The following is a 27,993-nucleotide window of genomic DNA, read 5'->3' on the forward strand; positions in this document are numbered from 1 at the left end:
TTGTCTAAATATACTTTTATTCTTTAATCCAACAAGTATTTATTTATTCCTAAGTAGGTCCTAGGGATTTGATGGTGAGCAAAACGCAGAACAGTCTCTAACCTCTTAAAGTCTCTAGTATGGTATAGGAGACAAAGAGGACACAATGGCAGAAATCCCTAACTACAGATCAGACAGTGCTAGGCAGGAGGAGTATATGGCAGGGGTGATGGCACTTGCGGTATGTGGAATAGAGTCCTAGAGGTGCCTTCTAGGCCAAGTCTCACCCACTTCGTTGCTGAATGTTTATCAACCCTTCTGGGAACATTTTGATATTCCAACCTGCAGCACGTACTGCTAGTTTCTACGGTATGTGCCGCTCCAGGAGCATATCGCAAAACTTGACATCACTCCCACAGTGTGGGGTGACTTCCCAGAGGTGACACTTATCCTGAAAGATGAGTTACACTGGCAAAAGGATTGGGGAAGAAGAGGGCAAGCAAGAGGCAACAGTGGTTGAACGTGGAGGCACACATCTGTAATCCCAGCTACTCAGGAGGCTTAGGCAGAAGGATTCCAAATTCAAGGTCAGCCTTGGCAATTTAGTGACACACTGTCTTAAAATAAAGAAGAGTTGGGGAGGTAGCTCAACGGTAGAGCACTAGTCTAGCAAATGCAAAGCCCTGGATTCAATCCCTAGCACAGCACAAAAAAAAGAAAAAGAAAGAAAAGCGTATAAAGTTCTTGAACCACTTCTAACGCACTAAATGTCAGTGATGCTGGGCATGGTGGCACTCGCCTATAATCCCAGCAACGTAGGAGACTGAGGCAGGAAGATTGCAAATTCAAAGCCAGCTTCAACAACTTAACCAGATCCTCAGCAACATAGTGACACCTTGGATCAAAATAAAAGTACAAAGAACTGAGGATTAAAAAAAATAAATAAAGGACTGAGAATGTAGCTCAGTGGTAAAGCATCCCTGGGTTCAATCCCCAGCACCAAAAAAATAATAAAAAATGTTATCGATGTCTGATAACATTTAACTTAATGTCAATTATCAGATTATATCACTTGGGTTGGGGTATAGCTCAGTGGTAGAATGTATACCTAATACCCCTGAGGCCTAGGTTCAATCGCCATTTGCACACACACACACACACACAAAATGTCATTAATTAGTGTCAGCATTATCTACAGGCCATTTTGTTTAGGGGTTGAGGACTTCAGTGTGGAGGATGAGGTCAAAATAAAAGTACACTTCTAGGGCCAGACCTGGATCTGAACACACAGTGAGTCACAGGAGACTTCTGAACAAGAGCCTCTAAAATAAAACTCACCTACCCTCCCATGACAGTTCCCAAAGAAATGGCAGAGGCACATGACCTACTCAAAGTAAGCTTATTCTGTCAGAATAAACCCTGACAGCAAAAGGCCACAGGGTAAGAAGAAAAGAGAATCTCTGTCCTGCAGGAGAAATAACTTGGGAGCTTTTAATAAGCACCTGCCCCACCGCTGTTCTGAGGAAGCAGACCCAGGGCCCACATATGCTAGGCAAGTGCTCTACCACGGAGCCACACCCCCAGCACATTTAATATACTTTTATTTTGTCTAGTACTGGGGATTGAACCCAGCGGTGCTCTACCACTGAGCTGCATCTCCAACCCTTTTTATTTTTATTTTGAGGCAAGATCATGCTAAATTGCCCAGGCTGACCTCAAACTTGCAATCCTCCTGCCTCAGCTTCCCAAGACACTGGGATTACAGGCATGCATCACCATATCAAATGATACTATAGATCTTTATATATATATTTTTTTTTGGTTGTCAATGGACCTTTATTTTATTTCTATGCCGTGCTGAGAATTGAACCCAGTGCCTCACACATGCTAGGCAAGTGCTGTACCACTGAGTCACAACCCCAGCAGATAATATATATCTTTAAGCAACTGCTTTAGAGTGTGAAATAGCCTCATGACCACCAAGAGAAATTGTGAGTCTCCTTTGCAAAAACAAAACACCTTGTCTTCAAGGCCCAAGTTTTAGAAATGTACAACTTGATTGCACTTAAACATGGTATAAGGGGATCTCTGCTTTATATAACTCAAAAACTGGGTTGAGGATCTAGGCACAGGGCCATGCCTGTAATCCCAGTGACTCAGGAGGTTGAGGAAAGAGATCACAAATTTAAGGGCAGCCTCAGCAACTTAATATGACCCTCAGCACCTTAGTAAGACCCATCTCAAAGTAAAATTATTAAAAATGGGCTGAGGACGTAGCTCAGTGGTAAAGTGTCCCTGGGTTTAATTTCCAGTACCACCAAAAAGAAAGAAAGAAAACAAAAGAAAAAAAATCTGTAGTGAGGATTTCACAAGCTCATGGAAGAGATGATTAGGAAAATAGGAAATTATAATGCAGAGTGCTTTGGGCTGACACAGATTCTTCTTTCCATATGCAGGGAAAGAGGACTCCAATAAGGGAAGGGCTCCTAATCCTGCAGAGAATAGGGATAAGGAAGGCATCTCAGAAAAGAAGGTTGTTCCAAGCAGAGAACAGGATGCATAAAGGCTCAAATTGAACAGTTATCAACACCAGTAATACCAACCTGTTTTCTTTCTACAACGTTGCCACTTCAGGATAAGCCAACTCTCAAGAGAATATAGATGCTACAAGACCTGAAGCACCAGGCTTAATGCACTGTGACTTGTTGTATAAGTCACAACTAAGAGTCTTAAACATCAAAAAGAAGTCGACCCATTCTGAGATCACCCTCCCTCCCATTCTCAAATGTTCTACTTCCCCTTTATAATAAAATCTTGTCCTGCTACTCAAAAACAAAAACAAAAAACTAAATGCAACATGTGATTCTAGAATGGGTACTGGAACTGACAAAAATATATAGATATAGATATAGATATATAGATATACAGATAGGCACAGTGATGTATGTCTGTAATCCCAGCAACTCAGGAGGCTAAAGCAGGAGGATCACGAGTTCAAGGTCAGGCTCAGCAAATTAAAAGTAAAAAGGGTCAGGAAGGCAGCTCAGTGGAAAGTGGAAAGGCATCCCTGGATTCAATACCCACTATTAAAAAAAAAAAAAAGAAAACAAAAGCCTGTATGGTTTTTTCCTCTAAAGATAATTTTAGAAAAACTTAACAACGAAGGAAGATATAATTGGAAGCATTGGCAAAAACTTCATAAGGCTTGTACACTAGATAAATAAAGGAATGAATGCTCATCCCCCCGACCCCACTGAAGTGCTGGGTATTGAACCCATGGGTGCTCATCCATGGGATGAGCTACACCCCCAATCCTTTTTCATTTAAGACAAGGACTCACTGAGTTGCCCAGCCTGGCCTTGAACTTGGGATCCTCCTGCCTCAGTCCCACCACACCCGGCTAAAATTGGCTAAATGTTCATTTTCGTTGATTGTGATAAATGTACTAAGTTACATGAGAGAATGTTCTAGTTTCAGGAGATACACACTATCGGATTTAAAGGTGAAACGATATCATGTCTGTTACTTTGACTGTTGGGTCAGTGAAAAAAATAATATAAAGAATGACAAAGCAAATGTGGCAAAAATGTTAACATCTAGGGACTTAAATAACTAGGAATTCTTTGTACTAGTTCTGCAAGTTTCCTCTAAGTCTGGTCTAAAATTATTTTATGAGTAAAAAAAAAAAAAAAAAAGTTTTTAAAAACCAATATATTGAAGCAGAAAGAAGGAAAGGAAAGAAAGAAGTTAGGGAGCATGAAAGAAAGGGATGAGGAAGGCAGGCAGACTGTCCCCCAGGCTGCAAAGTGCAGCAGATGAATTCAAGCTCCAGCAAAACAAAACTCAGATGCAGGTGAGATCAAGGAAAGGTAGGCTTTACCGGGTGTGGCAGGCACGCCTGTGACCCCAGTGGCTCAGGAGGCTGAGGCAGGTTCAAAGCCAGCCTCAGCAACCTAGGCAGGCCCTAAGCAATTCAGCGAGACCCTGCTTCTAACTAAAATATTTTTTTAAAGGATGTGACTCCTGGTTAAGTGCCCCTAGTTCAGTACAAAATAAATAAATAAATAAATAAATAAATAAATAAATAAATAAATAAATAAATACAAACAGTAGGCTTTGGCTTCACAGACCAGATTTCAACTCACAACGCCTTAAAGCTAATAATAGCTTTGTGACCTTGAGAGTTTGAGGGGACTGTCCTCAGTTCCCTTACCTGTCTGTAATCATGGCAATCAGACCTCACTTTGGGGCTGCTAGAATTCTCAAATAACTAAAATGTAGTTCTCATTTCTGCTCCCAAACACTGAATCATTTTATAGCTGGGTAAACTGAGGCACAGGGGTGTAGAGTACAGCCAAGGTCAAAAATTAGTTGATGAGTGAAACCAGAACAGGAACTCTGTCTGGCTCCGTGGAGGAATCAAGGACCAAGTACAGGCCGGGAGCAGAGTCTATCCAGTACTGGACCCACAACAGCCACGGAACTGACCAGAGGCCAGCCACTATACCCACTGACAAGACCCTTCCACATGCTTCCAGGGTCCTGGAAGCCAAAGCCACCCTTATCTCCTGTCCTTAACAAGGAGCACTGGACATATTGGGGGGTGGGGGGGGCTAGAGACCAAGGGCATGAGACCAAAGCTGCTGTGTTTACAATTCGCATCGGCAGCTCTGTCCAAGACATGAGCATTGGATACTGTCATTACCTGAGCCACTGAATTCCTTGAATGGCTCTTTTCAAAATAAAGCCATCTAAGACAAGGGAAGGGCTTACTGCCTGCCAGACACCAGATAAAGCACGTCATTGAGGTCTGATCTGGGAACTTCAGTAACCCTATGAAGTAGCTATGATTTCTCATCTCCACCTTTCAGATGAGGGTGCAAAACTCGAAAAAGCCATCTGTTCCTGGTGACATGACATGGCAAGGTCACAGACCTTGAAAACTAACCCACAAATTGCTTCAGAAATTTCCTACATGGGATGCAAATTGAGCTCTTCCCATCATATTCTCCCATAGCCAAAGGCCGAGTCACTCAGGTCCAAGCATGGCCCCATCTTCAGAAAACAATCAAGCGACCCAAGCTCTCCGAGAGCTCCCCCAGCATGCTACACAAGCATATCAAGACACCCCAGAGCCCCTCACCTGGAGGCCTAGTCCACCTCCTCTCTTGGGCTGTTTGTTTCGCTTCATCCTGTCCTGGTATTTGATGCAGCACCGTACACAAGATGGCTTAATTGGGCAATGAGGCCCCTGGGGTCCCAGCACCTGAACGGGAGGAGGCAAAGCCCAGCCTCTTGCTAATTACCAGTCATCTCACTATGGCAACTCACAACTGAGCGGGAGGCAACTTTCTAATAACATTTAGCTTCCTATCCTTCCACTCCCAAAGCTTAGTCCCTCCTCAAACTGTGGGCAAGACCTTTGGTAGCATGAACAACCAAGGCATGCAGCCATAGAGAAGGCCATGATTGTTGAGTATTTGACAACAGATGAACTGGCAACTGTGTACCATTCACATCTCCCTCCCTCCTTCCCTCTCTGCATTCACTAGTTGACCAATTTTAACCTCAGATGTTTTCCTGGAGTCCTTTTTCCTGACCAAATGTTGGTGTACCAGGAGTTGTATCATGAAGGCTCTGTGTGCAGGCTTGGCCTCAGATAAACTAAGATGGAGCTACTGGAGGGAGTATACACAGGCACACAGTAAATGCTTGAGGAATGTAGCATTTACTGTGTGCCAAACACCAGAGCCATTCCCAACCAGCCTCCTCAGAGGGGCAGAGGTGTGGAATGACATCTTGGCAGCTTGGAAGAGGTGCAGCATGATCCCACGGAAGCGCAAGGAGAACCAACCCTGGGGTTTTTTCTTGGTAGTGGATCACCTTGACTAACTCTTGAAGAAATAGAGCCTGGAGATCAGTATCCCAGAGGTCTCAGCTTTCTTTAAATAAGCCACGTATGGGTACCAAGGATCAGATATCCTCTGTGGTGCTGGATGAGCAGATTCAAAGTCCCAGAGCCTACACTATAAACTGAAGGGGAACTGCAATCCGTTATCACCAGCACTCCAGGGGACACCAGCTCGATGGCTTCCTGGGCTACTGTCCTATCCCCACTGTGCTTGAATGAATGGAATGACCTATTTCCAACCACCAACCCTTACACTTTGACCAGGCCCTCCCTCCCATGCCCCACCCACCTGACCTGCAGAAGAACAAAAGGGACACCAGACAGGTATAGAGAAATACTGATTTTAATTAAACAGAATAAGGTCACCTCTAGGCATCATCATCTTTCAGCCTAAAAATTAGCAAAAACAGTTGAAAACAAGGCACGGTTTTTTCCCCATACTTGTTATGTGGCTCCAGTTACCAAAAAAAAAAAAAAATTTTAATGCAAATGTTAAACATAAAAATAGAAGTCTTGAAGGTTTTTTTAAAAAGTGTATAAAAAGCCCCACAAAATGTGTCAAGGTTCCTGATTCTACTGAATAGCACCAGTTAAGAGGAGTAAAAGATGTTAAAAACCATCGCAGCAGCATTTCAGAAATGCAGCTTGCCCGACCTCCTGTTCCCCTAAAAAATGACGTTATCATGGAATAAAAAAGGATTTTAAAATCTCTGGCGGGAGCATGGAGCTTTTATTGCAGTTTTTCCCCCGGCCATCTCTTAGATGAGGGGAAAAAGTTAGGAATGTGCTTCTGTCCCTGGCTGTCACCGGCTTGAGTCCAGAAAGGATGAGGAATCTGGGGACCTGTGCCTACTGGAGAGGGGATGAGGGGGTGTACCTCGCTAGGTTCCCTCCATCACGCCCCTCACACAGGGGAGGAGATAACTGAGAAGCCCAACTTCTCCTATGTAATTCCAGCAGCTTATATATAACTCTGGCCCACCCCTTCCTGAGCTCCCCAGAGCTATTGCAGTTTCCAGGAGAGATTTAGCTAAGGTGGCCCCTGCCCTTGGGTTGGGGGGGGGGGGATAGCCCTGAATGAGAGGATGGTGATGTCATCCCTGCTGAATCACCATCATGGTGGGAAATACTCTAATGGCCTTGTACTGAGGCAAAGATTCAACTATGTGTCACTTCCTCTTCTGGTAGCCCTAGGAAAAAAAACATTCATGCTGGGCCTTTAAAATGTCCCTCAGCTACATGTCTACAACTGCACACTCCTGTAAACAGAGCTGTAGACATTTTTTAAAAGTCTTGCGATAATAGTCTTGGGTGATTTGGCGTTTCAACCTGAGTATCGGAGGGCTGTGAGTATGTGGTTTTGGTATCTTAGCCATTGTTCTCTGAGTGGTAAACCCAGGAGGGAGGAAAAAGCCATTTTACTATCTACTTCAAGTTTTAAAGTTTTAGAAGGAAAAATGAGCACCGTGTTTGGCTGCTCTGAGCAGCCGGGTCGGAATTGTGCACAAGAAGGTGACACCTTGGCCACCCCCTGCAAGAGAGGGTCAGGTGGCTCTGCTCCCAGTGAGCAGGAGGACTAAGGTATGCGGGGAGACCCCACAGCTCGGCTGAGAGGGCAGAGTTGGGGTGCCTGTTAGGGATCAGGGTGCTTTCTGGGTCCTGGCTCTGTCCCAGGCACCCCAGTGCCCCAGCAGGCCAGGGTAGAACTATTCACATGCAAAGTAGTCCTTCAAGGGGGCGAAGAGGTGTCTGATGACCGGCACACTCCAGGACCTCCCGAGCAGCTTCTGGCGGGCACCACGGCCCATGTTGGACACATCCGTGTAGTGTACAGGAAACCCGAAGATCCTGGGAGGGCGCGGGGATAAAAAGACAAGGAGTGAGAAGGGCCCATCCCGCCAGCTTGCTACAGCCTCTAGGGAAGAAATCCTCACCTCGACCAGCCATAGGGCCACCATTCTCTCTGCCCAAAGTGACTTCCCTTCACTCAAGCCCACTGGGGTTTCAAACAACCCCTTTGCTGAGCATCAGGCGATCCAGGTCCCCAAGCGTTCCTCAGAACTCTTGCTCATGAGATGAGCACAGTGGCAAGTGCCTAAGGCCAGCAACGCGGGAGGGTGAGGCAGGAGGGTCAGGAGTTCAAATCCAGCCTCATCAACATAGTGAGGCACTGTCTCAAAATAATAAAATGAAAAAAGGGCCCTCTGAGTTCAATCCCCAGTACACACACACACACACACACACACACACACACATACACGCACGCACATACAAAGAAAGGGGGCCAGGGACTCAAGAAAAAGAAAATTTGTTCACAAGTGATTGTCATCAGGGCGTGTCTCCTCCAGAATAAGGGCACTTGTTTCACTAGCAGGATGCTCCTGGAGTGCATGGAACGCTCAGGAGGCCTTTCTGAATGCACTAGATAGATGTATGAATGCATGAACGAAGGCCAAGTCACCAGCAAACGTGTGTCTTTCTTCAAAACACAATGATGTGCCTGCCAGTGACGAATGCCTATAAACCCAGCAACTTGGGAGGTTGAGGCCCAAGTCCAGCCTAAGTACCTTAGGAAGACCCTGTCTCAAGAAGAAAAAGGGTTTAGGATGTGGCTCAGTGGTTAAGCAGCCCTGGGACCAATCTCAGACACACACACAAAAAAAAAAAAAAAAAACCCACAATGACAGGGAGTCAGTCACTCAGGAACAGAGTGGATTTTCAATCACCGCAGACTCAGGTAAATTAGTGAGTCTACCTAAGCATTCTAAATTTGCCTAAGGGATCAACCTGGCCTGTTAAGGGGCTACAGATGTGCTGAACGTCAGTACTACCCAGGTTAACAATCTAGTACTAAAAATCAATGAACCAATAACTGAAAGGGTACAACACCTCAGGCCTGTGTCTTGCTTTTCTGTAGCACATGCCTAGTGACAGCCATCTGTAGCAACCCTTCAATCATAGCTCCACCCAATTAAAATTGGGTCTCGGAATTCAAACGAATCCACGTGGACAGATTCATGGGTAATATTGTAACCCATCAGTTTTTTCTCTCTACTAATCAGAAGTTACTTCAATACCAAGATAACTATGGTTAAGTCAAAAAATAAAACCAGCGCTGAAGCATCTGGAATGACAATATTGTTACCCAAGTCTTCTGAATACAACCAAAATTGTCAAGAAGAAAATTCATAACCTTTAACCCAATTACTTAAAATAATAATTTTTAAAAAACCAGTCAGACCAAAATGGACAAAAAAAAATTTACATGCTAAAGATGTAATCTTTGTATCAAAACAAAGTTGGCTGAAAAAAATAAAAATAAAAAATAAAAAATGGAAGAAGATGGAGACAGACTGTGGGTAAGGAGGAATCGGCTAGAGAATGAGCAACTTTGCACAAGAAATCTTTCAGCTCTTTAGCTGGTTCCTCACACATTCTATACCCCAGCATGTAGGGACAGGAAGATCTCAGGGCAGTGCAGACAGGTGACACCGTTAGCTGTGCCTTATCACCACCCACCAGTTCTGCCCAGAAACCCAGGCGAGCTCTGTAAGGGCATTTCTGCCCACCCTGCTCCCTGAGGCCATGAGGCTGTGGAGAGGCCTGGCCCGAGCTGCTATTGGCCTGGACCACTGGCTCCGCCCCTTCCTGCCTCTGTGCAGCCTTGCTCACCTCTCGAGCTCGGTGCACCACAGAACATCTTCTTTGCCATTCATGACAACGGGGAAAAGTTGGTTTTTCCCCTGTTTGATCGAGTTGGACTTGGTGGTTATTGTCTGCACTTTCTTTAACTGGAGAACAAAACAATATTAGGCGTAAGCACAGCAGGACAGGTTACAGGTGGTGCCAAGGCTGCAAAGCCCTGGGAAAAGATGGATGCAGTGAGGAGGGCAGAGGTGTGGGGGCTGGGCAGGGCAGGGCTGGCAGAGAGTAAGAGAAGGAGCCTCAGAAGGACCAGAACATTGTGTGCTCCCCAAACACCAAGAAGCTAATGCACAGGAAGGACCAGTCTTGGTGAGAATGGAAGGAGCAAGAGGTAACTATGCGTGAGATCACGGGGAGCCAAGAAGACAGAAGTACTGATTAAGCATGATCAAGGGAAGAAAAAGCAGCCACATACATACAGAGAATGGTCAATCAGAGTTTGGAGAAGTGGTTCTTTGCTTCATGAAGACATGGGGAATTAGGTTCATGGGCGTCTTAATGTATTTATCTGTGACTTGACAATTTTTTTTTTTGAAACAGCATCAGTTACTTTTGTTACTGGAAGGGCCAGCTGAAATTGTCTCTTATGTATCCAGCATGAACAATTGGAAAGCCAGGGTCGGTTTCCCACAGTGATTATCTGTTTATCAAGAAAGTCTCCTACACTCTGTACTTGAAGAGGGGACAGAACAGTTGTGTGGGAGAAGAGGCCCAGCACCAGAGTCACGTGGTGGGGGTGGGGGTAGGAACCAATGGGACGCACCACCAAGGTCATCTCCAAGTACCACCTTGGTTCACCAAGTGCGAGTTTAGGAGAGCGGGCGGTGCAGGCTGTCTGGGGGCACATCTTACCTTTGCTGTCCTACTGAATTCCAAGCAGTCCTGCAGCTCGAGCTTATCATTCTTTGATGCTATCACAGGCCTGGGAACAGCCAAAACCCATTACTTCCTACCCTCTGCAAAGGCCTCGCTCAGGCACCTCATGGGGTGGGAGGAGGGAGGGTCTTTGCTGCAGAAATGGGCCCTGGCATTGAAAGAGCTCCTGTCACATGATAGGCAACAATCCAGGCCAAGGCCAGGGGTGCACTCACCCCTGGAGGGGACAGCCCATTGTCTGCAGCGACTACCTCACCTCCTGAATTTTGGCATGAGTCAAAGCCAGGCCCCCAATGAGGAAAGGTGAGAAGGTAGGACAAGGAGCCAGGAGCACCTCTGCTCAGTGGCCAAGTGAAGTGGCATCGATGATGTCATGCCAGCTCCACGGCATTCATGTCTGTTTGGGAAGGAAGTGACTGCTAGGCAGTTAGGTGCTCCACGAGAGCCACAACCCCAGCCCAGTGTGGGTTTTACTGGAAGGGAGCTGGGACTGGATTTTTGCGGGACTACTTGATAGACTAGCACAGTAACCAGAGTTGGTGGCTCACTTCTGGGGATTCAGGCTGAGGATGCTGGTCAGTGAGGTCAACCCACGGAGAAAGTCGTGAGGTGGGTCACAAAAGGATTGATTGGCCTCTTAATATTTAACTCTGAAAAACCTTTTTGCAAATGCAGAGAAGCAAACAGGCTTAAGAAGGGCAAGGATGGACCCAAAGGCGAGGAGCCGTTCCAGAGCAGAAACACATGAGACATCTGCAAGCAGTTGCTGAATATGTGACAGCCCTTGTTTAAACTTTTAAGCCAGGGGACTGGGGATATAGCTCAGTTGGTAGAGTGCTTGCCTTGCAAGCATAAGGCCCTGAGTTCAAATCCCCAGCACCAGAAAAAAGAAAAAAAATTTTTAAGCCAGAAGGAACTCACATGTGAGGATGAAACTGTCCACGAGGGGCCGAGAAATCCCACAAAACCTATCCCAAGTCTGCAGACTTCCTGACCTCACCTTCCAGATTTCCAATGTCACCCTATTATCATCTATTGCAAAGGACCAGGGGAAAAGCACAGACTAGTACAGACTAGCTTTGTGTGGCCTCAGCCCCTGACCAATGCTTGACCCCGACAACCCATAACCACACAGAGCTCAGCTGCATCCACCCATGCACTCACTCACACTCCGCCCAGGCAGAGGAATGATGGTGAGGCCTACCTTCTTGCTGATCCCTTCGTGCTAATTCCAAAGTACTGGCATGCTACTAACCCCAAAGCCACCACTCCTATTTCAGTTCTCAGCAGATAGTTCTCCTAACGGCGCACACATCCCTCTCTCTTCACAGTACAATCATCCACGCGTCTCTGCCCTTACCTGCTGTCTGTTCTCCACCTGAAACTATCATGATGTTGGGACACAGCAGCTTAAAACCTCCTGTGCTTTCCCTTGCCTGTGAACTTCCGGTACCACAGTCAAGACCACACATTATTTGACTCCATACCTGGAGTTCTCTGTCCCTTCTTTCCCAATCACTCTTGATTCCAGGGTGGTCTCAAGGTGCCCCCCACTCATCATGCCCGACCCCTTCCTTTTGTCTGTACACTGTCACTGCATGGGTCTACTTCATTTAGAACTCTGTTCCCCATCAATCCTTCCAAAGCCCACCTCGCCTCCCACGCACCTGGGATCATCCGCTGTCATCCCTATCCTTCCCATTAGCATGTCAACTCCATAAGAGCCAGGGACTGTAAACAGCACAACTCTCCATACTACCCTGAGACCCTCACAATGGAGCCTGGGAGTTCTGATCGTGGACACAGTACCATTTCATTGGCTGAATAAGTACAAAGGCAAGATAGCCAACAGGAACTATCCATGCTACTCCAAGACCCTCCCTCAGCTCTATCCACAATTTGGTCAATGCCAGAAAATAATCATGCTTCCAAAGAATCACGCTTCTAAAGGAAGGTGTTTCCAAGCTAACACATTCCCAAGCCTGGGAAGTCAGTTGCCACATTTTGAATTGGCAAGTTGTTCTTCAAATCACATATAGACAAGATAATTCGTCCTCAGCAAAACCACTTGTTGTGGGTCTACATGTCTAACTAAAGAGATCTGAACGAGCTCTGGTACATAGTAAAAAGGCAGAGAGCCTCAAGAAGATACATTTGGGAGCTACCATTTATCGTTCCAGCTCTGCAGGCCTGGTTCAGGTCCCTTTATCTCAAGGGCAGTCAGTGGGAATAACACCTTTAACAACTTCCATTTCCTGACAGGTACTTCTAGGGCAGAATGTAGAAATATTAATAATTCAAGAGGCGTTGCTGGCATTGACGTGACCTCAGCACAAGGGACCTTTAAAAACCAGGCCCATCTGCTTTTGACCTGGAAGAAGTCAGTAGGCCTGAAGTCCCGGTCTAAGATTCCTAGGTATTTCTACAGTTCTGAAGCACCAGCAGCACTTTCTAGAAGATTGGAATGTCAAAGCTGACATTATCTGTAGTGATTTGGCTATTACCTGGGGTCCCACTCAGAGCACCCTGTTACCTGTTCATCCCTGGTAGGTTTCCCCAGAAGTATCGGGCCCTGTGAGCAGCAGACACTTTGATGGCGTCAATCATCACCGGGTTGCACTGCAGAGAGAGAAGGGGAGCTGCTTGGAGCCAGAATCAGATGTCAGTGGTCACTCAGCAGGGCTTGAATGATGCAGGTGACAGAATTGCCCCTGGCTATGTTAGAGGGACAGATCTCCCAATGAGGGGAAGGGCCAAGACCCATCTAGAGGACCACTGGAGGACAGAGCTATGGTCTATTGGACCTGCAAATTCTAAAAAAAGGTACCCCCTGGGGCATGCCAGATGACCCTATAAAACAGCACTTCAGGGCTGGGGAGATAGCTCAGCTGGTAGAGTGCTTGCCTTGCAAGCACAAGGCCCTGCCTGGGTTCAATCCCCAGTACTGCAAAAAAAAAAAAAAACGGCACTTCATAACCAAAACCTGGCAGATCAAGGTCTTGGTTGAAAGAAGGTATCTGGGCAATAGATGGCTCTGTACCTCCAGCTGCCAGGTTCACAGAGCATCAGGGACAAAGCCAGTTCTATCACCTCCCTGAAGCTAGAGCTGTAACAATTCCGAAACCTTAATGAGTTAAGTACACAAAAAGCATTTCCAACAGGGCTTAATGTCTGTCTGTCAAAGAATAGATAATTAAACTCCCCTGAAACCCCAAAAGCATCCATTTTTTCAAAACAATGAAAAGAATTCTCTAGAACAATCTTTGAGTCAAACCTCATGGCCCTCTGTAACAGCAGAGGACGGCTGCATTGCTGTTGACCTCTGGGGGTTAGGGGGATGTTAGCAATAAATGTTTCCCACAGATCTGGCCACGCCCCAGCCAAGAACCTATCAATCATCCTGGGAAACACGGGCAGTCTTCACTGCCAGCAGCAGGACCCTCCCTGCCCAGGTACCTTTGAGCACCAGCCCTTTGGGAGCCCTCACCTCCAGGAACCGCGAGATGTCCCTCTTGTCGCCGACCTTCATGGCTACAACATTCTCAAACATCCAAAAGAACGGCCGGTCATCCCCCTCTTTGGGGCGCGAGTAATTGAGCAGGTGGTAGAATTCGAAGAAGAGTCTGCCAGTGCCCTCTGCGCCCAGACAGGGGAGAAGGCCATTCAAACCCTTCAGCAAAAGCCTCCATACCCTGTAGACCACAGGTTCCCAACCATTCCCCCACAGCAAGCCAGCACCCCAACTCCCCGAGGTCCTCTGGAATGACTAAACAAGCACACAGGGTGGAGAAATCAAGGTCAGTGGAGAAAATGAAGGAGCAGGAGTGGAAGGGAATGAGAAGGAAACATGAATGCATATGTAAAGGTGCCGAAAGGGTCAAAAATAACCAAGCGAGGGCTGGGGTTGTAGCTCAGTGGTAGAGTGTTTGCCTAGCACATGTGAGGCACTGGGTTCGATCCTCAGCACCACATGAAAATAAGTAAAAAAATAAAGGCATTATGTTCACCTACAACTGAAGATTTAAAAAAAAAATAAATAAATAACCAAGCGAAAGGCGGTAGAAAAGGCTAGGGGAGGGAGGGAAACGGGTATTGAAGTCAAATTCCTCGCACATGCATGATTTTCTCAAGATGTACCCAGCTACTACTTATAAACCTAATGCTCTAATTAAAAGGAGAAAACCCCCACAGGCAACAGCGTGTCCTTTCTTTGTGGGCCAAGGATGTACAATGGGGTATGCACAGGGCCTGATGTGCCTAAGTCTCCAAGGAAGAATGGAGAGAAAGATCCCTTCTCAGGAGGCCCCACCTGGACCAGGACTCAGGTGACTCGAGAAAGAAGAGCCGCTCACCATACAGGCCTTTCCGGGCCGGATTCACATTTGATAGGTCATTGCATGGGCTTCCGCCAATCACCAAATCAAATGGACCCCACTCTTCAATCTGAGGGACAAAAAAACAGACAGGGTTAGGGGAGGGGAGGGAAAAAGGGATTCCCAGGGAACTGCCAAGAAAACCCATTTCTAGAATCTTCCTTGGTCAACAACTCCATCGGGGGTCCAGGAAAGTGCACAGCTCAACGCTGCCCAGGGTGGAAATCACCTGGCACTACCCTCTTATCAGGTCTCATCACAGCAACCAGAGGCACAGGCCCTTACCCACCCGAAACCCTGGGGCTGACGTGAGAGTAGGGAGGATTCAGGGCACAGCTGGTCGACAAGGAAGCGAGATGAGCCCCCAGGGGAGAGGCCGCCCTCACGTTTTTCTTGGTGATATTCCTGACGTCATTCACATATTTGATATTTCCCTCATGTTTAACGGTTCCGACGGCAATGGATTCTTCACACACTTCAGATGCGACATACTTCTCCACTTTAATGCCCAACTCTTTGAGAACCAAGTAACCTGCAGGGCGAAAGGCGGACACGTGAACACAATAACAGCAAGGGCAGGGCAGCTTGCTGGCCGTGGTTTCCTGCCCTGGCAGAGTAAGGACGGTCCTCTCTATGCAACTACTAGGAGTCAAAGCAGGCGCCAGGCGCAAGTGGAAAGAGCCAAGATTGGAGATGGTCGTAATGGTCAACTAAATGTCGCCAACATATTTATGCATGTGTTGTGAAAAATAAGTCAGATGCCGAAATAGGATTTTAAAACAAATACAATAGGACTAAGAGTCGGGGGAAAGGAAGAATAGCCAGGCCTTCCAAATCCCCAGCTGTCGTCCCCCAGTGTGGAAGCAGAGCACCCCTTGAGAACTTGCCTACCTGTGGCAATTCCATCGAACAGTGACAGGACTCTAATGGGACGCCGTTTGGCTGCGGGAATCGCAGGGTACACCTTGGGGGCCTCCTGCCAGATAAGGAAGGAGGGTCATGGAGGAGAAGGAGCCCTGAGGGAGGAGCTGGCCTTGAAAGGGGTTTAAGTCCTGCTGTGGCTGCCACAGAATTGGCAAGGGAAGGCATGAACTGTCCCGCATGCATCGGGTGGGGAGTGCCTCTCTATCCCCAGATCCCCCACACTGAGAAACCAGGGAGAACTCTCCTTGGGAGACCTGGATCCTGACAGGGTGTCAGTCTGAGGCTCTGAGAGGCCATATTTATGATGGATCTTTACTAGTTAACTCCTCCATTCCTTTCAAGCTTAAAGATCCCTGTGGCCCTGTGGCCCTGGGGCCCGTGGCTTACGTATTCAAGCCCCACGTCACTGGTGAAGAAGGCCTGCAGGCGCACATTCCAGTCCTTCCGGCGCCGCAGGACCCCGTGGCAGCGCTGGGGGAGACACATGTAGCAGCTCCAGGGCTCCTGAAGCTTGGCGTCCGCGGCTGTGCCTGTGCCCACCAGCACTTCCAGGCACTCCACACAGAAGCACCTATACCCAGTGGCCAGGGAGAAGGGACAGCTTCGTCACCAGGAAGCTTTCCCTCAGTAGATGGCAACTCACTGCCTGAAGTTTCCACCATGACTGTGAAGTCCCACATGACACTGGCTATGTGACCTTTGCACAGAAAGGCATCAACTGCCCTTGTCACTTCCAAAAGACCCTAACAATTTGGCAAAGCTCTGGAGAGAGAGTATTTCCTTCAGCCCCCTTCCCCACACATCCCTCAGAGACACCCCATGAGCCAGAGCCCAAGGACAATCACACATGGCACACAGTGGCCAGGGGCACTACCTCCAGTTCACCTCAGCTCTCTGCATGTCTGCATGTCTGAGATCGCACAGGTAGCGGCCTCTGGATTGCAGGAAGTGCAGGGGACAATTTGGGAGCCCTGGGACCCTGAGATTGATCCCACTGGGTCCAGTGCTCACCGGCAACAGCTGGTGTTGCTGCAGAGAAGCAGCTCACGGCCCTCGCAGCACACGGTGCAATAGGACTGATAACCATCATCGTCGTACATGTAGAACAGCTCGAGGAAGCGATCCTGGCAGTCGGAGAGAAAAGCGCGTGAAACCAAAGAACAGGGCCAGTCAGGCTCAGCCTAGAACACAGCCACAGATCAAGTCAGAGGTGGCCTGGTATCCTTCAAGGGCACAAGTGACTCTGGTTTGCCAGCCACTATAGATGACCTTCTTGCCCTTCAAAAGGAAGCTGCAGGCGCTGGGGCCCTGGGTGGCTTTCACTAATGCCTGTGTGCAGGTGCCATCTGCAGCGGAAGGAACTAGAAGGCTGTGGAGGAAAGAAGGGCCAAGAGTAGGGCAGGGGGAGCAGGACTTACCCGGCAGGTCTGGCAGAGACCACCCTCAAAGAGAGGGTGGAAGGACACAGGATTTTTCCTACCACAGGACAAACAGCTATCTGTAAGAAAGACAAGGTCACGGCTTATGGCAATTACAGCTGTAACACTAGGTGTGGCCCCGGGGTAACAGCTCCTGAGCAATCCCTGCAGGTCTGCAGGTGTGCTCACCAGGGAGTCTGGGAACATCAAGCTCATGCAGACACAAAGGGCTGGCCCAGCTGAATGACAGTGCTTGGGTAGGGCCCCTTCAGCAGAGGGATGTTTTGAGGACCTGGGGTGAACATTTTTCTCTCTTGAAGAGTGGGACAAGCTGGGCATGGTGTCGCATGCCCATAACTGTGGCAAATTAGGCTTTCCCTGGGTCGGGGGCTCAATTTTCCTACCCAACACTGAATAACCAAACACCATTTGTAGACTAAAGTACAACATCAAGGTGAGGAAGAAGTGAAGCTAGTTCCCCTTCTCCAATGAAGTCTCCCGGTGCCACTGAGCTGGGTTTCGAGTTCCACCTATCTCATCCCAACACGCTGCGCAGTCTCAATCTTAAAAATTTCTCAATTAAAAAGATAAACCATTGTCAAAAAAGAACATGGTACTTGGACTGCACAATGTTCCAACAAGGGCGTAAAAAAGCCCAATCTGAGCTGAGGCCCAGAGGTGTGGGAGAAACCCATGCAGGGAGAGAGGTCAAGGCAGAGCAGGCCGTGGGCAGGACCCAGAAGTAAGTGGGCGAATATTACCTTCGAGATTGGCCTTGTTATTGGTGACATCAGAAGCCATTTGTTCTGTTGAGGAGAGAGGGAGAAGGTGTGAGGACAGGAGCTCAGGGCGACTCCTCTGAGCTCCTGGTCCGATTCCCTTCTGCACAGCCCTACAAATGGGTCCTCACACCGCCAATCCACCTCCTCTCCCAACAATCACCTCGGCTCTGATCTTCCTCTCCGCGGTCTTTGCCATTGTTGTAACAGTTGGTCTTCAGGCGCTTGGTTGGGGGACAGTAGTCGGAGGTGGCAGAGTCATCAGCTGTGCGTCTTCGACTCTTGTTCTCTGTATGGAAAGCAGATGGCAGCCATAGATGGTTGGAGGAGGGTACAGGGTGGGTGGTCCAGGACAAGACCATGATATACTGAGAACCATCTACATCTAGGGCAGTGCAGGGGAGTTGACACTGTGTGGCCACGACCATCACAGGCTACCAGGGAGAGGAGCCAATCTGAAACCTCACCCAGGGTGAGGCGGGATCTCCACTGTGTCTGGCTTTAAATATGTATAGATGTAAAAGAACACACCCTCTTGGAACCAGCGACTAGAGTGCAACCCAGTGAAAACACTGACACATCTACAAGTGACATGCCCAAGAAGCTGGCCAAAATTACATGTGGCTACTGAGCATTTGAAATGCTCACTTAGTGACGGAGGAACTGGCTTTTTCTTCGAACTTTAATTGAAAAATCAGATACTAACTTGGACATCTGAATCTACTTTAAATATAAACTATGAATTTATTCAACTGCCATCAATTTCCAATTATTTATATTTACTTCCTTTATTATATTAACACAGATAAAATAATTCCTCTGAATATTTAGCACCAGAACTAAAAGTTATTGTGGAGTACACTATACATGCCTCCAGCTCATTAGGAGGATCACAAGTTCAATGCCAGACTCAGCTACATAGCAAGACCCTGTGTCATAATTAAAATATAAAAAGCTGGGGATACAGCTCGGTAATAGAGAGGCCCTGGGATCAATTCCCACTACCAAAAAAATAAAAAGGGCTGAATATATATATATATATATATACACATATATATATAATTTATTATATATTTATTTATTATATATATATATAGCTCAGTTGTGCATCCTCATATGCACAAGGCCCTGGGTTCAATCCCCAGAAACACACACAAAAAAATCTTGGAATATAGCTCACTGGTAAACAAACTCCGGTTCAAACCCAGAATTAAGGTATGTAGGAAGATCTAGGGTGAAATATCTCAATTTTTATAGTGCACCCACATTAACGCAGTTTATAAATACTTAAATGTTAAAATGTATAATTAGTATTAAATTACATGCCCCCTTTTCAATGAAAACTACTAGACAATAAATAATATGGCTCCCTTTGTATAAATGGAATTTTATAAATCCCATTCATGTTTCTATTGAATCAAAAAACCCCATTCATTTAACCATCATGGTAAAATTTGACTCTGCCCTTAAGAAAATTATACGGCCATCAAAATCATAAGTACTCTTTGTGACAAAATGACAATTGATAAGTGCTTAAACTGTTGGAGATGAGAAATAAAGGGAAAGACAGCAGGAATCCAAACAGTGTTCAGAAAAGTCTACAGGAAGTGCACCCGACAAGGATAACCTGGGGGTAAGGGCGGGGGAGTGAGGGGCTTCAGATTGACTTAAGAAATTTGATTCTTTTCCAGTGACCATTGCATATGCCAAGAAATCGAAAGAGCAAAGAAAATAGAACGTAGTCAAAAGATGGGAAGGGAATACCGTATTTCCTTGATTCTAAGTTCCTACTGCCTGCACGACGCACCTTCGCTTTATTAACCACTTTATAGGGGGAAACAAAACAAAACAGAAAACATTAAATGTATGGATTATTAGGACACATCCTGCATTTCAGGAAACCTCGGGTATAACGGTGGAAATATGGAATTGGAAAATGTTTGCAGCAGCATACGGTAGGTAGCTTTACTTATTAATTTTTCGCCAGGGACCAGTTTAATTATCTTTTTCCTTTTAGGAAAAAAAAAAAAGGATGCTTCCTGCTTATTCGCCTTTTCATGAGACTGAATCTCAATTATATGCATGTAAATGTAACTTAGCAGGAAGGCGTCCAGGGGGCCAGGAATGCCTGGCATGGCATTCGTATGCTCTAGGTGTTTCCACAGGCCTGGGTTCACGGACACAAGAGGTGGGCCTAGGTGGAGTGGGCTGCAGGACCGCTGGGTGGGGCAGGGGCAGGCGGGGCGGCCCTGTCTCCCAAGGGCTGCTCCCACCAGCAGTGGCATGGGCGCTGCCTCAGGGACTCATTCCCACCTGGTTGCTTGCTGTTGGGTTTGAGGCCCTCGATCCCAGTGGGCTTGAAGCCCCCGTGGGCCCACTCCAGCATGGGCTTCAGCTGGTCTTCCAATGAGTCTCCAGGGCTGCTGGGGAAGGTCTTGCCAGCTCGCACCCTGGCTTTCTGCCAAGATATAAAGGCAGAGTCTGTGATGAACGGGGGCGGAGGGACTGCTCGCCAGGGCACACCCGGGGAGTCCCCCTGCTGGGGCCTACATTCCCCTTCACACTGGGCCCCCTGCATAGCCAGACAGCTGTCCTGGGCTGCAGCATGTGACTGGGGAAGGAGGGGCCTGTGAAGGGAGACAGGCAGGAAGTCATGGAGCTGGGGGTGGGAGATGGTGAGTATTAAATCTTGCCCTCGGGAAGCCGGGAATGATCTCTTCCCTACAGGGAATGAATGAGCCTTTTTTCAACCAGCGGAAGCGGACAGGGTCTGCCCCTTCATGATATGGAGGAAGCCTGTCAGTCCTCGCACCTTAGTCAAGAAGGCAGCGTGTTTCATCTTCATAATGAAAACGAGAATGCAGACACGAGGCTTTCCAAGTGTAATTAAGTACAGAGAAACTAGCACAGGGGCTGGCTCAGGACTGCCACCTGGTCCCAAACCATTCCAAGCAGGGTAGGAGGAAGGGGAGCACCTGATGGCTCAGAGGTGGTACCATGGCCCACAGACAAGGCAGGAGACGGCGGCCTGAGCTGCTCTCTGGTCGTGGCCTTGAAGAACCACACCACCCTCACAGGAAGGAAGCTTTGAGGTCTCCGCAAGCCTACCTCCTGGCACGAACCAGTCTCCCACCTACTCGTCCTTCCTAATTCAGACACCAGTAATGACAGCCAGCAGGTAGAAGACCTGGAAACATCTGAACCCCTTCCCAACCAGGCCACCAACACTGGTGATGTTCACCTCCTCTCTGGAGGCCCTGTGTCCTCCAGGTCATCCTTGACCTTGCGGTCACCTGCTCTCTGGGTCAGGACCTCACTCCCCCTCCCGTGTTACCTCCAGGGCGTGGTACATGGCCTTCCTGTATGACACCAGTTTATTGAAGGTGGCCAGGTTAAAATGCTGACTGAACAGCCCCAAGGCCACCAGTTTGTCTGCAGAGACCTAGAAGAGAAAGACATCATCAACATCTACCTAACTCCTGTGCCTTCAGGTGAAGGTGTGCCTCCCACAGGGAGGGCTGTCCATCAGGAAGGGAAGATTTTCACACACAGCCCATTCCTGGGGACACAATTCACAGATGTCAATTCAAAAGGAGAGAAAAACAAAAAGCAAAAAAGAGCCAGCACACAGAGCCAGCAATGGCACATACCCCTCCAGGTATGGACAACAAGATACTCAGAAGGGGCGCACCAATTGTATGTTGGGATGTGAGGGGGACAGAGTCAATATCCCAGTTACCAACCCAAGGTGTGGGCCTGCAGCTCACTGTGGGTGCATTACATTGTAAGAAGCTTCGCTTCCCTATTTCCTGATTATGAGCCTGGTTGTTTTCTCTTTACCTTTGGATTAAAATAAGTTCATATTATGTTTAGAGTACAGTACTTTGCACAGAATAAGCACTAAAATTATGATTTAGTTATTTGATTTTACAGATTGCCACTTGACTCATGCCAAGTCACCATGTGAACAGACGGGCCAAGAAAGTGGGAGTTCCAGGCAGCTGATTGGAGGTGCCAGGCACTCTGGACATGCCACGGGCCTGGGTGTGCACTTGAAGGCTCACCTCCTTGCTGCACAGAGCCTGAGCCCCATGAGGTGTGGCCAGCACTGCAGGAGAAAATGGCCAGTGGCGCCACCAGCAGGAGCCAGACACAGGCACAGGCTGCACCAGCCAGAGCCACACACATTGTCACCTCATGCCACAGTTCCAGCAGTCCCATGCTGCATTTTCTTGGCATCAGACATTACCATGAACAAAGCATTGTCTGTGTCACTGGATCATGACAATTCAAGAAAATCTGTCTCTTAGGAGTCTTTGCCCACATACCCACACACTTGTCCTTCCACTCCCTCTGCTGGTCAGAGAGGACACTGCATGCAGTCTTAAGACAGCCAATTTGTCCTATGTTGATTAGCCTTGGGAAGTTTCAATGTTAAAGGAAGGGGCAGGAAAGAGGCCAATTCATGGAAAAACTAGAATCTTAAATAGAAGTTGAGTAGCAGAAACAAACTAGATGATTCTTCATTCCCACATTAGCTTTCATCCTGCCTAGCTTTTACCTTAGGAACCTCTTAAAACGTTCTGGGGACTGAAGGTTGGATTGATCCCTGGGTCACTTTACCACTGAGCATTATTGCCAGCAGAGACACTTAGACACTAAACCACATCCCCAGTTATTTTTTTCATTTTTTATTTTAAGGAAAGGTTTCTCTAAGTCAGTTACTTACATCAACGCTGAGGCTGGCCTTGAACTTATGATCCTCCTGCCTTAGCCTCCTGAGCCACTGGGATTACAAACTTGTACCACCAAGCCCAGCTATTCCCATCCCTTTTATTTTTTTGTTTTTTTTTTTTTTTTTTTTTTGATTTTGATTGAGACAGGGTCTCACTAAGCTGCTCAGGCTCTGAGAAACTGGAATTACAGGTGCACCCACAGGCAGTCCCCAGGTGCTGCCTGACACTCCTGAGGGACCATCACAGAGAAGATCTTCTTCCTGCACTACTCAAACCAGTCTTTTGCAAATGGCTTTCTACGGGATGCTTTAAGGGTTGGAACTTGGGCAGCAGGTATAGCTGAGCTGAGAGAGCACTTGCCTAGTACAAGTGAGGTCCTGGGTTGGATTCCCAGCATCTTAAAAAAGAAAGAGAGCTCATTTCCTGGAAAACCTCATTGCTCAGGAAAATTCATTTAAAATGGCTGATATCAATCACCAAGAGGTTCTGAAATAAACTCTATTAAGTAACCTAAAGTCACCTGGGATGCCTTCCACACCCCTTTTGCAGGCCTATGAAGAGACACTGACCATTCTTTCTGACTCCTTCACTGACCCCATTTGGGTGCCTACCCAGGAAGACACTCCAAACCCCCTATATCTCTGATCTGCCCTAGAGATAGAAACCTAATACGTAAACATAGTGACGTGAACCCAGAGGACTTTCCAATCCCTTGCCTGTCCCCTGTGAAAGTGGAATGAGCTGTTGCCACAAACACCAAGTATTCGCTTCAATAGGCGAATACAGGTAAGCAGGGGGGTACAGGAGGTGCCTGCCCTTCAGCTTTGCTGAATCTTTCTACAGAAAGATGGCAAATTAACTGCCAGGAGGGAAGCAAATGGGTCTCCACCTCTGAGACTGGGCCCTGCCCGTGACTCACCTCAGAGAACTTGCCATCTCCAAACCACTGGACCCATCGCATGCCGCACATGGCTTGGCGCTTGGAGGTAGCTTTCCAGGAAACCACCATAGCAGGCCACCAAGAGAAGCCCTTGATCTTTCCCCACACCAGGTCCCCTATTCCAAACTCCTTCCCATCCTGGAAGAGAAGCACACGGAAGAATAGCATTCATGGAGACACATCGACCTGGCCAACACCTGCCCCTCCACTGACCCTGAGAGCAAAACACAGCCTGGCACAAGATGCCAGCTGTTGGTAGCTCTGAAGGCATTCTTAGCATGTGAGCCGCCAGGGTGCATCCACAGCTCCAAGGGAAGGAAAAAGAGTGAGATGAAAAGAACTCAAGTGTACCCACAGAAACAACGTCCTCTGACATAATGCACAGAGCACACCTCGCACTGTAGGTATATCTGTGGAAAGGGAGGCTTTCTGCAGCAATGCCCAACTAAACCATCATCCAGATCCCTGCATGCCTGAAGACGAGCAAAGCAAGCAATGCCTGGCACCTCTGGTTGGAACAAGCCAGGGTGTATACTTGTTTGCATGTGAACAGAAATCACATTATGTACTATGCCAACACCAACACAGTACCCACTTCCATGTACGAGTAAGTAATGTTCAGAAAAATCAGTGTTCACATGGCAATTCTGACACCTGACTTAAAATGTTGCCTATGGGAAATTTAGAATTCAGAAGTGGTAAAAATGACAAATTTCAACAGTAGATGGTCATTAAATGTTACCAATGGTAGGCCAGGTATGATGGTGCACACCTGTAATCCCAGTGATTTTGGAGGCTGAGGCAGGAGGATTAAAGTTCTAGGCAAGCCTTAGCAACTCAGTGAGGACCTAATCAAGTTATTTCTCAAAATAAAAAATAAAAAGAGCTGGGGATGTGGCTCTGTGGTTAAGAGCCCCTTGGTTCAAGCCCTGGTGCTGGAAAAAAAAAAAAAAAAAAAAAAAACTAAAATAACATAAAAAGACTGGGGATGAATGTAGCTCAGAGGTAGGTAGCAAGGCCCCCACCAGGGGCGGTGCCTGTTTTGTCTTCCTTAGTCAGCGTCCTCGAGCACCCTCAGCCAGTACCTGATACTCCGTGTTGTCTGCATCTCTCCCCTCTGCGTCCACCTGGGGGGACCCTGTGTTCTCCTGCTGGCTGTCCTCAGCCAGGCCAGCATAGGGGGTACTGCTGCTCTGTGGGGTCACATCGTCGTCGGTGAGGTCGATGGTGAGGTAAGGACTGGACGGAGATGGCCACGGCGTACCTGCCGGTGCTGTTGCCCGCCGCCTTAAGGACTGTGGACAGAAGGACATCGTTTGTGCCCCAGCAAAGCACAGCAGGTGACTGAACAGAGGTTCCCCCCAGTGGCTTCCCAGGTAGCAAAAAGAGTGAAGAAACAAGAAGGTTGAAATCACCAAGGAGTTTCCCAGGAAGACCTGTCCCTTAAATGGTGGGAGAAAGTCATCGCAACCATCCAGAGAAAGAACAGAAACAGGAGATGCCAATACAATGGTAGGTAATGCCAGCAGGCGTCAAGGACCCGTCTCAGAGAAGGGCACTGATGTATGTAAGCGCCCGTTGTGTCCCCAAGCTGACAGGAGCAGTTTGCTGGAACATGAGGTTGCCTCAAGAGAGCCGCAGAAGATACTGAGGCACTAGGACAGTTCTGGATATTCCACCCAAGACCAGGCCAGGAGAGAAGCCATTCAGCCTAGGAGAAGCTTTCCAACACCCAGGAGACAAAAGGAAAGTCAAGATCCTGAAAGAGCTGTGAAGAGCGGACATGGACGCTACCCCAGCCAGGGGTTCTCCCCGAGAGAGGCTGGGGCAGGGGAACCAACCCTGGTAGCCGGGAACTCCACGGGAGACTCGTCCACGTGACTGCGGCCCTGGCGGCCTCGGGTGGAACGTGGGGAGGGCCTGTACCTCTCTCGGCTGGAGGCACTGCTATTTCGGTTTCGGACCTGGAGGCAAGACAGGACAGGCACCAGGTCTTAGGTGACTGGAGGTACAGGGACTGGGATACAGGCCCGGATTTCGGGAGACCCAGTGGTCTGAACTGGATGTGAACGAGGTGAGGAAGTTAATGGGCAATGTGGAGTTTTCTAGGTAGTGGTCAGAAGCCTCAACAGATCCTGTGGAGTTCATCACAGAACACAAATCTGGCCAGTGGAAACCAGGGCTGGCAAATGTGAGATAAATGCACATTTAGCCAAACCCCAACCTTGTTTCCCTAAAAGGACCATAAAGCCAATTATTATTATTATTATTATTTGAGGCAATGGCTCTCATCTGAACAGGAAAGGCCATTAAAGGCCTGAGTCTGGGTGTTGCAGGCCTATATTCGAATTCTATAGACAAGACTTGTTTAATCCCAGGAAGTTCCTGGAATCTTCCCATGTCTCATGGGGATGGATATTAAGCCAGACATGGTGGTGCAGGACATTAATCTCAGAAAGGAAATTAAAAGAGGCTGAGGCAGGAGGCCAGCCTTACAACATAGCAAAGTCCAGTCTCAAAAAAAGAGCTGGGGATGTAGCTCAGTAGTAAAGTGCCCCTAGGTTCAATTCACTAAATCACAAAAACAAAACAAAACGAAAGTCACATCTTAAGATGGGAAAGTGAGATCATAATCCAATAATCTAGGTGTCTGTCTGGTCTCTAGGGGCTGGGTGGTCATGATTGCTAATTGACATCACATCTTCAAACCTCAAATTCTCCTTCAGCCACAACATCTCCGCCCAGACGTGGCAAGTCTCCCTGAAGTGATTGATCGCAGAGCTGTCTACTCTGTAAACTCTTACCTATCATTCCCAAGATAGGGTCTTGAAATCTGCCATAGAAATGATATGGCACCTGAAATAAACCTCCAAACCATGAGGGTCTGTGGGCCTGGCTGCGATTTTCCTGAATTCCAATATATTTGTTCACTTATCTTCCATGTCTCCCCAAGCTTCCTGAGCAGGCCTGTCCTGGGCACAAATGCCTGGGCTCTGCATGTGGCGACTTACCGCTGGGCTTTCGGACCGCGTCCTGGTTTCCCGGAACAGTCGTGGCATCACGGGAGTGTCAGAGCCGTCCCCATCTTCCTCACCGTCTCCTTCTCTTGTCAGATCCTTTTTAAAGGGAATAGGATCTGTTTTTCAATGTCATTCAAAAATCACACAAGCAAAGGAGTTTGGGTGGAAGAGTGGCTGCTACTGAAAGCCATCCCAGGAGACCTAAAAATACTGTCTTAAGACTTTTATATCAGTTCACCACAGGATCACATTCACGACATCTGCAAGATAAAACCCCGGTGAATCAAGTCCCAGAAATAATGATGGATGCAACGTAGAAGACGGAATTGACCATGAGAAGCAGAGAAACCAGGACAGTTTTCACCATTCACCGCGACGGGAAAAAGCACAGGCCAACTGCTCACTGGAGGCACCTCTTGATACAATGACAAGGAGCAATGCCGCTAGCCCTGGACGGTGTCAGAAAAGGCCTAGTGCAGGCTCCAGCCTAGCAGCCCAGACCCAGATCACCAAAACTAAAACTGAGAAGCCAGGCCTGGCTGAAGCATTCGTAAAACTTCTCACCTCAACCCTCACCTTGAACTGCAAGTCCATTCCCCTCACTTTAGAACTGGATTTTACACGCAGCGCCACAGGGTTACACCAAGCCTCATATATTACAGGCTTAGCCCAGACGCAGGAAATCCTCAGAAGGATTTCGTTACTACTACTGATAACTCACTAGAGTAATAAGGTAGCATTCCTGAGTCTGATTCAGTCTGTCTTGGACATCATCCCAAGAGGATGGACATCATCTCTTGGATCCTCACCCACCACTAGCAAAAAAATGGAAGGTGCCCAAGGATGTTTTCACTGTCTGTGACTTCTGTTTATGACTGTCCCCGGTGCTTGACATGAGCTCTCTAAAAAAGTCAAATGGACAAAACTATGGGTGATTATAAAAAGACTTTGAGTAAATTAAGAAATAAAAAGTATAAACATGATGGAAAAAAATGTTGGTAAAACTGATGGAAGTAAAATCTTCAATATTACAGCAAGTGTAACAATTCCTTAAAATCTAAAACGTTTTTTCCACTTGGAAATAATTTTCATGAGGCCACATAACCTGATATCAAAACCAAATATCTACTCTATCCATGAGAAGATGACTTTAAAAACAATTTGTGAGGTACTGCAGGGCCGGCCTGTAGTTCCAGTGACTTGAGAAGCTGAGGAGATGTTTGAGGCCAGCCTCAGCAACTTGGTGATACCCTGTTCTCAAAAACTAAAAAGGCCTGGGCATGCATACACACTTCACCCCAGGTTCAATCCCTAGTAACTAACACACACACA

General features: G+C 47.6%; 1 protein-coding gene across 4 annotated transcripts in view; it reads right to left on the minus strand.

Moving 5' to 3' along the window:
- Positions 1-6,238: 6,238 nt before the first annotated feature.
- Dnmt3b (DNA methyltransferase 3 beta) overlaps positions 6,239-27,993 on the minus strand; it is a 38,993-nt gene continuing 17,238 nt past the window's right edge. The window contains exons 4-23 of one of the 4 annotated variants that reach the window (XM_047539742.1): positions 26,653-26,757; positions 25,483-25,605; positions 24,727-24,936; positions 23,621-23,779; positions 21,300-21,407; positions 20,279-20,423; positions 19,730-19,789; positions 18,129-18,254; positions 17,948-17,992; positions 17,187-17,266; positions 16,780-16,892; positions 16,156-16,339; positions 15,736-15,820; positions 15,231-15,376; positions 14,824-14,914; positions 13,959-14,107; positions 13,005-13,090; positions 10,448-10,517; positions 9,563-9,681; positions 6,239-7,738 (exon numbers count right to left, since the gene is read on the minus strand). In XM_047539742.1, the coding sequence (XP_047395698.1) occupies positions 7,597-7,738; positions 9,563-9,681; positions 10,448-10,517; positions 13,005-13,090; positions 13,959-14,107; positions 14,824-14,914; positions 15,231-15,376; positions 15,736-15,820; positions 16,156-16,339; positions 16,780-16,892; positions 17,187-17,266; positions 17,948-17,992; positions 18,129-18,254; positions 19,730-19,789; positions 20,279-20,423; positions 21,300-21,407; positions 23,621-23,779; positions 24,727-24,936; positions 25,483-25,605; positions 26,653-26,757 (2,346 nt within the window). In that variant the 3' untranslated portion in view covers positions 6,239-7,596. The remainder of the gene's footprint in view (positions 7,739-9,562; positions 9,682-10,447; positions 10,518-13,004; positions 13,091-13,958; positions 14,108-14,823; positions 14,915-15,230; positions 15,377-15,735; positions 15,821-16,155; positions 16,340-16,779; positions 16,893-17,186; positions 17,267-17,947; positions 17,993-18,128; positions 18,255-19,729; positions 19,790-20,278; positions 20,424-21,299; positions 21,408-23,620; positions 23,780-24,726; positions 24,937-25,482; positions 25,606-26,652; positions 26,758-27,993) is intronic. The other 3 variants (XM_047539743.1, XM_047539744.1, XM_047539745.1) reach the window with 3 other exon arrangements.

The sequence above is a fragment of the Sciurus carolinensis genome, chromosome 2, assembly GCF_902686445.1.
Source record: "Sciurus carolinensis chromosome 2, mSciCar1.2, whole genome shotgun sequence".
NCBI classification, from domain to species: Eukaryota; Metazoa; Chordata; class Mammalia; order Rodentia; family Sciuridae; genus Sciurus; species Sciurus carolinensis.